Genomic DNA, 13,753 nt, shown 5'->3' on the forward strand with positions numbered 1-13,753 from the left:
CCATCATTCCTCAAATACATTGTCGCCGCGATGCACAACCGAGCAAATTACATTATATGCATGCCAAAACAAGAAGTTATTATACGCCATATTAATTTAATCATTTTTCACTTTTAATACGCAACAAAAACATGTAAAAAAAACGTAAAAAAAACCATGACAAAACATGGGCTCAAGTGCTAGTTCCATGACAAAAACAAATATCTAACTAAATACGACAGATATTTTTATAAAAATATTGAGTATAATATACTACTTGTTGACATTTGGTTAAGGCATTAAATTTTACCCATAAAATCAAACATAAATATGTTCGAAAAAGATTTTTACACCGAATTACAGACAACATTCGATGGATGCAGTTTGTCTTGATGTAAAAGAATCTCAAACTTCACTAACTTTTCTTTGTATATTATTCTTTGAAACAACATCAGAATATAAATCAACACCAAAGTGGAAAAAACCCTTTTGGTACTTTGACAATTCTGCCGTCTTAATTTTATGTCCCCAACTCGCTTTTCAAAATTTGCAGCAAACACTTTCAGATGATTTGACTATACAAATATCAATAGTCACCCAAATTTCATATATTTTTTAATTCGGTCGTATCAAATAAGCCATCAATATAACGTGTATCAGATTCAATCTGCACGTCACATTCCTTTACTTTCATAATAACCGTTAAACCAGTCAAATAAGGACATTTACCTTCAACACTAGTATACATATATTATTATGTATATGATATATGATAATATAATATTTCGTCCTATTTAATCGAGCTTTTTACAACTTTTTAACTAAAATTCTTCAACAAAAAGTTCATTCTAAATGAAAAAAAAAAAAAACAAATTTCACGAGTATTTCCGGGCTCGGTTCTTTATACCGTGTGTCAAAATGCTCGGTAGCTCGGCTTTGTCCTTGGTGAATGCTCTTTGAACATCCTCTTTGAGCTCCACAAATCGTGAACGTTTTATCACTTGTTCTTCTGGTGTCCCCTTTTCAAGAAAATACAAATCGGGCAAATCATCCAACATGAACTTGTCTAGAACTTCTGAGCAATGAGGGAAGAAACGTCGACCTGTCTCCACTACATTCACAAATAAAATGATCTCAATTAGTAATACGTGTTGTTTCTTTTTAACTTAATGGACTTTATAAAGACACATGTCTTAATCCAATAAGCTATCTTATATATGTACCTGTTTTCAAGAGAGCTTCCATTCGTGAGATGAGTCTTTGTTTTTGAATGGATGGTGTCTCGTTCAAATCCATCTCCCTTAAGTTCCCGTTTGAGCCTTTTGTCGCCAATAAACCGGGATAAGCAGACGTCGTTTGTGCATTGGCGATCTCCATTGCTAGTTTTGCTTCGGATGGAAACAACAAACGTGCAAACGCGACTGCAAAAAAAAAAAAGGAACAGAAATCACCGCCCGCAAGGGTACAATTGTAATTTCACATGAGAAAGTACATACAAAAAACTAGACATGTTCAAAAATATTTGAATCTGAAAATCCAACAACAAATCATCCCTGATATGGATTTAGATATCAAAATCCAATATCAGAAAATTTCCAGATATCCGGTTTTGAACACAACATACCTCGGTTTTCCAAATGCAACAACTTCATGTGCAAATCATCGGTCATATCCGAAGACGAAACAATCACATCTTTCCCCATTGTATTCCTAATCATTTCCCTTTCCAAAACTTCAATACACAACCGATCCTTATTCGCCTCTTGCCCGTGCTCCGTTTTCGTGTTATAATCTTTCGGCCGTGTCAACTGCTTGCAAATCCCAAGCGCGTTTTGCCCATCGCGTGTCATTTCAAAAACCGACACTTGTTTACTCAAAAGACAAACTATAATAGACGGTTCTTTCCGCATCGCCGCCACATGCAATACGGTGTACCCTCGGGCATTTCGACGGTTCACATCGGCTTGATCTAAATCTATCACTTCTTTCACTACTTTAGGGTCACAGTATGAAACCGCGTAGTGTAACCCGTGGGCCTCGTCTAGGGTTATGTTTGACTCAGTCAGTAGAAGTTTGACCAACTCGACATCATCCGAATCCAATGCTTTGTGTATTTGTCGGATTCGTTTTTCTCGTAATGCTTCTTCTTCGGATTTTGGTTCTCGGGCAGCGGATTCGGGTAGGGTGTTGCGAAGGGATTTTACGTCTCGGGCGGCTTCGGGTGGGAGGGTTTTCTCGAGGGTGATGTCGTCGAGGTCTGACCGGGCGACTCGGTGGATGCAATGAGTTAGGATGTGAGTTAACTCGCAGTGGAATGCTACTAGAAGTATTGGGATCACGTCTTCTACAAAGGCCTTTTCGATGAAGTTAAGAAGTCGTCGCTACATTTCATATGGAAAATGATTTTAAATAAAGTCGTAAAAGCATAATGTTATAATAGAAAGAAATGAAAGTAATACTCAAATAAACATACCTGAAAAAGAGAAACTAATTCGGGGACCTGAAAAATGACTGAAGCATACATCAATTCAACAGCAAACGCTATAGCTGGTCTACAAGCATCATGTGGGCATTCACCATGGATGCATGTTGAAACCTCTGGTGGAGAAGACTTCATTTTTCCAGTATACAGATAATTCAAGAACACAAGAAAAGCATCATATCCAACATTCCCAAATGGCAAAATTTCACTCATGATGTACTTCGATTTACCATCTTCTTCAACAGAATCTTTACTTTCGTTAAACAAATTGCAGAAAAACTTACTTCTAGCTGCTAAAATACACCGATGAATGCACACATGATTGCCTTCTACTACAATTACTGCATCACTGTAGCTTGAATTGAAATCGGAATTGGAATTGGAGTCGGTTTGGATCAAGAGTTTTTCTAAGTGACTACTGAGTTTGTTTAAGCTGATGATTTCAAGATTTGTTCGTGTTTCAGGTATTGAAGAAGAAGATATATTGTAGCCATTAGAGCCATTGGAGACATGAGAAGGTGAAGTAAAGCTTAAGGATGATGATGGTTCAGAATAATTTGCCATTGATCGAACTCAAATTTCGTAATTTGAAAAACCCAATTCGGAATCAGGAATTGGGGGTATGCATCTGAAAGATTTAGGTCAAGATTTCTTGAGAAATCTGATCTTTCATGGTAGATGATGATGATGAATCAATATCTCCACTAATGACGTCATCATTATTCGATTGCAGATAAGAGAGAGAAATGCAAAATCTAGCTATAATGATTTGTACCTGATGCTATGCAAGTTGTCCTGTACCTAATTGCAGAAGGGGAAATGGCGAACTACAGGAACTAAAACCCCTCAAAGGAGTTCAGTTTATCTTGATCATCAAAAACCTGAATGATTCAGAATGAACGAGTAATCTCTGACAAAACCCAGATGAATCCTTTTCACTTGATTTCAATTGCAGCCCCGAACATTAAATTCATGATCATAAACCAAAAAGAAACCGAAAACGACGAAATGCCCAGATCGAGCAATCGATCGATAACAAACCAAGATGAATTCAGGGTTCAACTGGAGCACACAACATCAAATCCATCAAAATAAAACCTAAAATAACGAACCCTGGATCGAAATATCAATCACAGAAAAAACCCTGATGAAATCAAGAGTTTAATTTCAAGCAGCAAAATGAAAGCCCTCATCAAAGGTTCACAGTAAACTCCAAATGACGAATGCCCAAATCGAGGACTCGGTCACATAATTAAACCCAGATGAAATCAGTTTCCAAGAACAACTCACAACATCAAATCCGTGTTCAAGGACCTAGAAATAGACCCAAAATGACAAACTCTTTGAACGAGAAATCAATCACAATCCGAACTTAATGAGAAAAAACCGAGAATATTTGTTGAAGTTGATGAATCGAAAGAAGCTTCAAAAGTCTAGCAATTAGCTAGAGTGTGAAAAGCAGGAAATTTCGCAGAGGTTTCGCTGTAAACTGTTGTCGGATTGTGAACAAGGAGATGAAGATGAAGTAGTTGAGGTGACGCAGATAATGACGCCATTGTAGCTTGCTGGGTTTTGCATACGCAGTCAACGTCGTCACACTAGCCTTGTTGTATCGATGAGGTCAAGGGCTTTTAATATTTATTTTTCATTTTGAGTCCCTCATTAACTACCGAACTTCACTTTTGGTGCTACAATGTTAGAATAAAGTACAATATAGTCCCTATAAAGTATAAATCAAGGGAATTTATGTTCACACTGCATGGAATACTTATGCACCTTTTCGCATCACACGATTCCTCTAAGTTTTTTCCTAGTTTTAAAAACCGGCTCTAATCGGCCGGTCGATTGGTCGAACTGGAGGTGATAACGGTTCAATTTGGACCGGTTTTATAATGATTTACTGACCGGATTGAACCGGCCGGTTTTGGTAAAAAACCGGTTCAACCGGCTGAATTCAACCGGAATGGACCGGATTAAATCGGACAGTTTTGAATTTTTGTGTTTATTTTGGCTTCTTTGTTTGATTTTGGCTTCTATAATCATTGTTTTTATATGTTGCATTCTATTTATGTTTGTAATACTAAAAAGATGACAAATTTTTTAATCAATGTATTCAGGATAATTAAAAACATATAAAAATATAGAACCGGTTTGACCATCCGATTGAACCAGTTAAACTGGTTGAAACGGAAAACGTTACCCGAACGGTTCAATTAAAAAAACCGGTTTTTAAAACATTGGTTTTTTCCAATATTTTTAATTCGTTATTTGTTTTTATTGTTTTTCAAATGGGTCAAGGTTAAGTATAAGACTAAATTTTTTTAAGATTCAAAATGTAACGGAACTTGTTTAATTTCTAATTAACTTGGTCCTTATAACTGTTAATAGCAATTTTTTGCGAGGTCTGGTGTGTTGGATGTTCTTTTACAAGTGTATTTTTATAGATTTATTTTTTATTTTGTTTTTTTATATATTTTTACAATGTGTTTAACATTTTTAATTTTTTATGTTAGATTTTATATGTTTTATATTCCGGTTTTACAATTTCGTTATTCTAATTAGGGGTGTGGCAACAAAATATGATAAACTTGTAAAAGAACATGTAAAGAATTTTAGTTGTAAAATACATGTAAAAACGAAATAAGAAAATGAAGTTGTAAAAAGGATTATGAAAAACAAGTAAAAATGAAATTGTAAAAGCGAATTGAGAAAAAAAAAACATGTAAAAATGAAATATAAAAATGAATTTGTAAAAACGTATTATTAAACAAAGTGCCGTCAAAAAAAAATACCCGATAACATACAGATAGCCAAAAAAAAGTTCATTTACTATAGAATAATAAAATGTGACAAAATAAATAGACATGACCAAAGGACCAAATTGACTTTTAAGTTAAGTGACTTTTTTTTTTAATTTTAAGCAAAGTTTAATAACTAAATAATAGTTTAAACTCTTCTCCATCATACTTCATTTTAAATGAAAATGGATACCACTTAAAATATATCAAACTTAACTCGCAATAATAGAAAATTTGTATAAATGGTCCTGATTTTTGAAAAATCTCAACTGTTGGGTTGTTGGGTTATGAGGGATCTAAAAGCCACTAAGGTGCGCATGTAAACAAATTAACCTTATAAAACAAAATATGAATCCAAGTTCATCGAGATCAGATGCAACAAAACAAGATTTAATGCAACAAAACATAAACAAAGAAACAAGAAAAACATCTCCTTGTAGTCCTTTGAAACTTTTTTGGATCTTGATGGATAATGGATTGCTAATAGTCCAAAATAGAACTCCTCTTCCAGATCATATTCAAGGAATATATTGGCAAAATCTGACATCACCCAAACCAGCGAACACCTTGAACACCAAACCAGGTTATGGGTTCGACACAGGTGCGTCGTGTGAAGCACTAGAGGCATTACGTCCTTCGTAAAATCTTACGGTTTTAAGAATCAGAGAGAGATTGCCAAATTTATGGTTTGGATAGTGAAATCTTTATTATCAAATCCGACCATTGACCTCTCTATTTATAGGGGAGGGCATTTGAACTCTTAGGGATAATTACTTGGTCATTAAGTAATTATCCTAATTTTGGTAATTATCCTAAAAGATTTGACTTTTAAATATTTACACTTTAAACCCCTTAAGTCTACAAGTTTCTCATTAATTGATTAAACCCTTAATTAATTAACAAACTAGATCCCAATAAAACTATCATGTCATTAGTTGGTTATTTATGTCTTTGCGTGTAACCCAAAAAGACCATGCGATTTATAGTAAGATTACCAAATGTTGTTACTATGGACATTATTTCCAACATTATATAAAAAGTTATATTGTTACCTTTAAAAACAAAAATAATATTCGATGTTTTAAGAAATTACAATATAAAAATTAAAATATTAAGCAAATATATTTTTTTAAAATTAATTAATCATAACAACAATGTTATATGTAATATAAGGTATAGAACCATTAAAAAATGACTTCATTTTGATTAAAAACATATATTTTTTTCATTGTTAGTGTTTTTTTCTATTGGTTTTGAACACGTCTTATTTTTGATTTTGTGATTTATACCCAACATCTATTTTAAATATGTTTTTTAATTATTAGACGTCTAATAGGCTTCATTGATAGGTTTTGAGCCCCGTCAAAGACCAAGAATATGGGCACCGAAAACAACAATTATGATCTAATGAAACGAAACTAACAAATCTAACTTAATAAATCTATGCAACTTGTAGGACATGATATATCGAAATATACCTTAGATTTCTTGGTGGGTTTGTTCTTTTGACGAGCCAGTTGATTTAACTAAATAATCTAATGAAGAGTCTTTCTTCTGTAATCGCACTCAAAACACAAACCTGTAGTAGATCTGAACAAAACTCGAACACCAACAGCAAGCAGATCTGAAAACACGAATATGTGTTTGACCACATCGTGGCAAGCTAGTGACTATGTCGTGGGAACTGGGATTCAACTATTCTAGGGTTTTTTGATGTTCCAAAATTTGGTAACTGATCGTTACATTTCACATATGTTAAAACTAGATTTGGAGCCCTCTATATATAGGGAGGTTATTTAAAACCCTACGGATAATTACCAAATATAATAATTATTATCTATGAATTTCAAATCATTTTGGAATATTTCATATTCCTTTATTTTTCTAATCAACTAATTAAACTATTAATTAATTAACAAAACATGTCCCTTATATAAATAGAGAAAATTATAAAATTAGCCTAATACCTTAATTAATTTGTGGAAAATAGCCAAAAAAACAGAAATTGCAAAAACAGCTACTGAAATCGCAGATGGAAACACCCCATCTGCGATTTCGCATATCCATCTGCGAATGTACAAGTGCCTAAAGTACGTCTGTGCTTTAGGAACTTGTACATTCGCAGATGGATTAGTCCATCTGCGATTTCGTGATTTCCACCTGCGATTTCGAAACTTTTTTTGGTATAAAACCGTTTTTTCCCTTCATTTTTCACTATCACGTTTAGAAATAAATTATACAGTTAAGATCAATAACATTTAATAAAAACATTAATATTAAAACTTAGTACCAGCAAAGTTTCGTCTTTGAAACCACCACTGTTGCATTGTTGCACGAAAAAAGTCGATCAACATCAGTATCGGTACCATACGTGTGTGTCTAGATAATGTGTTTATAGACTCCGCACTGTTGGACGACATAAGATTGTATCTATTCCCTTTAAAATGTGTCCTAGACCAAGTTTTAGGATTTATACTTTTTAAGTATTCTCGTACAGGTTCTTTTGTCTTTTGCATAAGGTCTATGGCAGCATCAACTGTATATGCTTTGCAAGCCTCCCAAAAAAATGCTTTGACTGTCTTACTCTTCCCGTATCTAGAGACTATGTTAAAATAGAAATGGACACAACATATTCCATGATGAGCGTGAGGAAAAATGTTGGCAACGGATGTCGCTATAGATGGAGACCTATCAGATATAATTGTAAGTTCCTCCATATAGCTTATTCAATCACGTAGTTTTTGAAAAAACCATGTCCAAGAATCTGTACACTCATTTTTGCATATACCATATGCAACCGGTAATATTTGGTTTTATCCGTCCTTAGTAACTGCAAGTAACATGGTACCTTTGAACTCGCCCTTTAGGTGGGCTCCATCTACTACAAGGGTCGGCTTACAAAAATTAACAAAAGCACGTACTTACAATAGATTTTATATCTATTAAATAACACCAAATAAATACAATTAATAATCAAAGATAATAATACTAACCGAGCAACCAAGTGCAACATACAAGAACTCAAATCGATCATCACCATCTGTTTGAATATGTGTCACAGTATCCGAATTATGTTTGACCAAATTGTGGAAATAAGCCGGATGTAACACCCTGAGTTTAGAAGTGCAAGTTCAGGGTGCTTGGTGTAATTAAGGAAGATCGACTCGGCGATTCAATGGATAGACTCGGCGAGTCGAGTCGTGATTTTGGTCACGTGCTTAGTGACCAACTTGGCGAGTCGGCGGCTGGACTCGGCGAGTCGGTGTTGGAATGGGAAACCTTATTTTCAGGGTTTGCACCCTATATAAGGAACCTTATGTTTTCTCCTCAGCCTCTTTGCTGCCCATTTGAGATCCAGAAAACCCTAATTCGTGAGGAAACCCAATTGTGAGTGAATTAGAGCTTAGAGGAGGATCTTTGGTATTGAAGTTTGAAGGTTTGGAGGCTTGTATCAGGAAGCTTGGGGAGATCGGAAATCTACAGCTGGTTGGGCTCATTTCAGGGGTAAGGAACCATTTCCTTAAGCTATTTCTGATGGGTTTTGGTCATAAGAACATCCTATGTGCTCATACAAACCCTAATGCTTAGATCTAGGTTTCTCTATTGTACATGCAAGTTATCCAAGACTATAAACCCTAATTCTAGCATACAAGTAATCATATTAACATAAGAATGGGTTTAAGATATTACATTGATTGTTATGTAGCAATAATGTAACGCCCGTAGATCCGGGCTAGTCAAATTAGAGGCAATAAGGGTCGAAAACGACTTTTCGACAAAAGATTATTTAGAATAAATAATCTTAACCAAGTTGTAGAGTATGTCACAAGGTTTCCGTACATATAAAGAACGTCGAAATCCGAGTTATAACGAAGGAGTTATGACCCGTCGAAGTTTCGCGACAGAACCGGCACGATACCGGAAAGCGTAAATAATGAATTTACGATAGAGCGAGATTTAGCCTTAGCGATCTAAACGGAAGTCGTAGAATATGTTAAACTAAGAACATCGATAAAAAGAACGCCCAAATCTGACTTCGTATGAAGAAGTTATGATTTTTCGAAGTTTCGGACTAGCAGTGTACAACCCGAAATTCGAATATTTGATCGAGCGGTTTTTAGCCGACACGACCTAAACGAGAATCGAAGATCTCGTTGAGAGTAGCGTAACGAGAAAAAGATGGGCGAAAACGGATGTCGGATGAAGAAGTTATGAGGATTTAACGGACCAAATCGTGTCCCGGCCCGTTAATAATATAAAATTTAAAATCGAGCCAAAATTAGCCGACGAAGTCTAAACGAAAGTTGTAGAGTACGTTCCCACCTTCGCGTGGATATAAAGAACGTCGAAAACGGAGCTCGTATGCGAAAGTTATGATTTTTAGAAGTCGAGAATGCAATTTGCGAAGGCTGATAAGGAGCTGATGACGTGGCGCATTGTGGGCCGTCCATCGCTGATCAGATCTCGCTTCGGATGAAGAACACGTCGCCCTCGCTTACGCCCCGCGTCCGAAGCCAGTACGCGCCGCGTACCCTCGCCCTGATCTATTCCGAGTGAGAGACAGCTGGAACCTCGCTGGAGCTCTTATCCGATGACTACGCCCCACGTAGGTCCGAGGTACGCCCAGCGTACCGAGGCCTCGCAGGGCTATAAAAGGGGGCCGATTTTCCTTCATTTTTCACACCTTTCTTCACTCTCTCTCTAACTTCTTTCTCTCTCTAAGTGTTCTAAACATCCCCAAACCCTAGGGAACCTCCCTAGCACCCTAGGGAAGCCCCGAGGCTCCCGGAGTCCCGAGAAAAAGGAGTTTTTCGGTTTCGAAACGCTGCTCCAATTAAGTTCCGATTTTCGATAAAATTCGTTGTTTCATCGAAGGAATATCGTTTTGAGAGTATCGAAGCGCTGTCCGAGTGCTGAGTCACCACCTAACCAGGTGAGTGCATGGTCCCTTTCATCTTACACATAGATATGAAGTATTTTAATATAAATTACGTGCTATGTGTGCATATTGTTTGAATACTTGTTATCTATGCTGGATGAATGATTTATACATGTTTTAAATGATTTAAACTGTATATTTATTTTATATCTACGAATATGTTGGGATAAAACATGGGTAGATGAAATAGTTGGTGAGTGATGAAATAAAATAATGAGAGATAGGTGATGATAGGAAGATGATGATAATTAGGTGAGGATAGATAGGTGATTATGAATCGGTGATGTAGGATACTACAACCTTGTCCGACAATTTGGAGATGTAGTCATCTACTAGACTATAGATGGCGACCACAGACTATTATAGACAACCCCGTGGAAACACCAGCATGCTAGTAACCTGTAGGTGATGAATTACGGGTTCAGGCGATGTTGAAACTACGTATTCATGCGATGATAGTCTAACCCTTATTATGAAGTACGAGTCCAGGCGATGTTGTGGCTACGTATTCATGCGATGATAGACTAACCCTTATCATGATTTACAAGTCCAGGTGATGTTGTGGCTGCGTAATCATGCGATGATACCTTAACTCTTGCTAGACACATATTGAGGGAGTAATCCCCGGATTAGTATTGTCTATGCAATGTGGGCGATGATCCTTAGGTAAAGTTCGTAGGAACACTCAAATAAGGAAATACGATGTAAGGAGATGAGAAGTAAATATGATATAGGAGATGACCCTTGAGATAATATCCTTAGGGAAGACTAAAAGAAGATAATGGGGATGGGTAATTGGGTTGATTGTTTGATTGTTTAAACATAATAACTATATTATTGTGGGTTGAAAACCCTATGTACTCACCAGGTTTCCCAACCTGACCCACTCAGTTTATTTACATCACAGGTGACGATATGAAGTGACATTACACTGAGAGATTTAAAGAGATGTAGATCACTAGTGTAAATAATTGTAAGTTCTGTTTATGCTTATGTTTCTGTATTAACAATGACATCCCAAACGTTTTAAAATGAAATAAATATGTTTCTTCAAAAATGTTTCAATAACATATTTATCGTGTTTTTCTGGGAACAAATTCCGCAACATTTTTATAAAATGAAGTACTCTGATTTTTATAAAGCATAAACAAAATCGGTCTTTTCTGGCCGTGAAAATGGGGATGTCACAAATAACAATCACAATTCCTCCTTGTAATGACTTTAGAAAGCTTAGAGTCACAAATGTCACTCCTCTAATGGTTCACAAACACCATAAGTAAGAGGATGAATAGGAGAGAGGATGGAGGCTGCCCTAAAACGTGTGAAACCCTAGAAGGATGCTTAGCCACGTTTTTGGGTCATAAGGAGTCTATATATAGTGAGGCTATTAGGGTTATCTAACAAGGAAACCCTAATTTGGATGCTTAAGCCCTAAGCAACCCATGGACCCCTTTCTTTAAGGCCTTGGACGATTTCTTATGGGCTTCCCCATTATTAGTCCACTCCTTAATTCAAGGCAATCCATGGCCCAAAATGCAATTATCTTATAATTACAATTTCAGTCCCTTAAGTTTAATTAATCTCTTTTAGTCACAAAACTAATTACTAATTAATTCTTGATTAATATTAATTCAACAATATGATTTCTCCTTTAATATATTATTCTCATAATATATTAATAAGTCATATTTAATCCTTTCTCTCCATAATTCATCCTATCAAGTTGCTTTGGCGAAGGCAACCCAAAAGGACCATGCACCATCGGGTCAAGTACATACCAAAATAGTTATGGACTTAGACACTAATCCAATAGTCCCCCACTTGGATAAGTCTAATAACTATTTTACGTATGACTTCAGATCCTGATCTGCAATCGTAGCTTTCCAAAGCCGCTGTCAACTCTGATCCTATCAGATACGTGTGTCCTTAGATAAGGGATCATATATTCCTCCATTCTAGATATCGTATTAGACATGATTTCTAATCATTCTCTTTGTACTATTTCTCGAATTCCGATTTATGACGACTGACTAATTGAACAAATCAAATTAGCCCTAGCCCGGCCGAGCATTTACGTTTGTCATCACTAAATCATCGAGGGGCCCAAAGATATCGCTTTTATCCTTCTTTGGATAAAAGGAACGGATAAACTTTGATTCAATGCTCGCTTGCACTCACTCACCGAATCACACACAACAATATGTTTTATAACACCAAGTTACTAGTGCGTTTACATATTATCAATGTGCAACCGATTTGCAAGATACAACTCACACATCTCGGTTTCAAGAATATAAGATGTTATCGTCTCACCAATCACTCGTGATACAATTCATGGAGTGATCCAAGTGAGCGTGGGTTTAATCCAATGCTCAAATCATATTCATAAGCACTCATGAGCGTTGCATCAAACATTTGCTTATGTCCAATACTCTTTTAGACAATCCACACACCAATTCACGACAGTCTTCATTCATACCTACTTCCAACATATGAACGACTGTGGCCCGTTTTAATAATTTGACTATTCTTAACCAATTAAATTATTCAGGAAGTCAAAACATGCAAAGTGAAACACAAGAACAATACTAATCCCATATGGCCTCAACCCTTTGAGCATAAATAAAACACCTTTTATTTATCACCATATCGATTACTCATTATTTGTCGTTTCGGTTAATCAAATTCTTACTTGAATTACAACACTTGTCCCATGCTCCTAGCATGCACACAATGTTTACCTATGGTTCTTACTTTATGAAATAGATCAAATGAACACATTTCCAATCATTCTCATTTCACAACTCCAAACCCTTTTTCATAAGTGAAAGAATATCAAATTCTTACTACTTATAGAATATGTTAGATTCTAACACTTTATGCAACGATCCTTTCGTAATATCACTGCACCAAAGTCACAAAGACTATTTCCAATGAAATTACAAAGTCCTTTAACGGAGATTGTTACAAGACAATTCCTTAGGTATGATGTCTCTCACTCAAAGTACATTCCTTTGAACATCCTTTTGCATAAAAGTTTCTAATCTAGACATAGATTTTCAATATTCAATTCCTAATATGGACACGCTTCCATATTTTCCATATGACAACTCATTCTTAATAGAATCTTTTCTATTCATAATAATGTCGATATGGTCCATCCAATACCATGCTTCCAACTACTCACAAGCAACCAATCCTCGTCGAACTTTGGATTGTCCTTTGATAGTTGTTTAATTATTTTAGTCAAAAACAATTCTTGTCCTTTTTCCCTCTAAATGCGCTAGACATTTGGAAAATTTTAGAATGGTCAAATATTAAAGCATTTGCAATCGATCCTATACCCGAAGCGTATGGGACACGATGCATAATGTTTTATTTGCTATGTTCTCAAAAATTCGAATTGTGAAGAGGAATGTCGTAATCATAATCGAAATTTTAAGAACACACTATGTACTTTTGACTAAATTTATTAACATTTCTTAACCTAAGCCTTTAGATTTGAAATGAAGCATAATATTCTCTCCCTTAATTATAGCAAAACAACTTTACAAC

General features: G+C 35.7%; 1 protein-coding gene across 1 annotated transcript; it reads right to left on the reverse strand.

Moving 5' to 3' along the window:
- Positions 1–703: 703 nt before the first annotated feature.
- LOC145052744 (BTB/POZ domain and ankyrin repeat-containing protein NPR1-like) lies at positions 704–4,037 on the reverse strand. The gene is made up of 4 exons (XM_079000614.1): positions 2,453–4,037; positions 1,604–2,360; positions 1,203–1,400; positions 704–1,090 (listed from the first exon to the last, which is right to left on the reverse strand). Exons 1-4 carry the CDS (start codon positions 3,023–3,025, stop codon positions 855–857), a joined length of 1,764 nt encoding a protein of 587 aa, XP_078856740.1. The 5' UTR covers positions 3,026–4,037; the 3' UTR covers positions 704–854.
- Positions 4,038–13,753: the final 9,716 nt, after the last annotated feature.

Source organism: Lactuca serriola, chromosome 5, assembly GCF_051521515.1.
Source record: "Lactuca serriola cultivar US96UC23 chromosome 5, Lser_US96UC23_V15, whole genome shotgun sequence".
Taxonomy (NCBI): domain Eukaryota; kingdom Viridiplantae; phylum Streptophyta; class Magnoliopsida; order Asterales; family Asteraceae; genus Lactuca; species Lactuca serriola.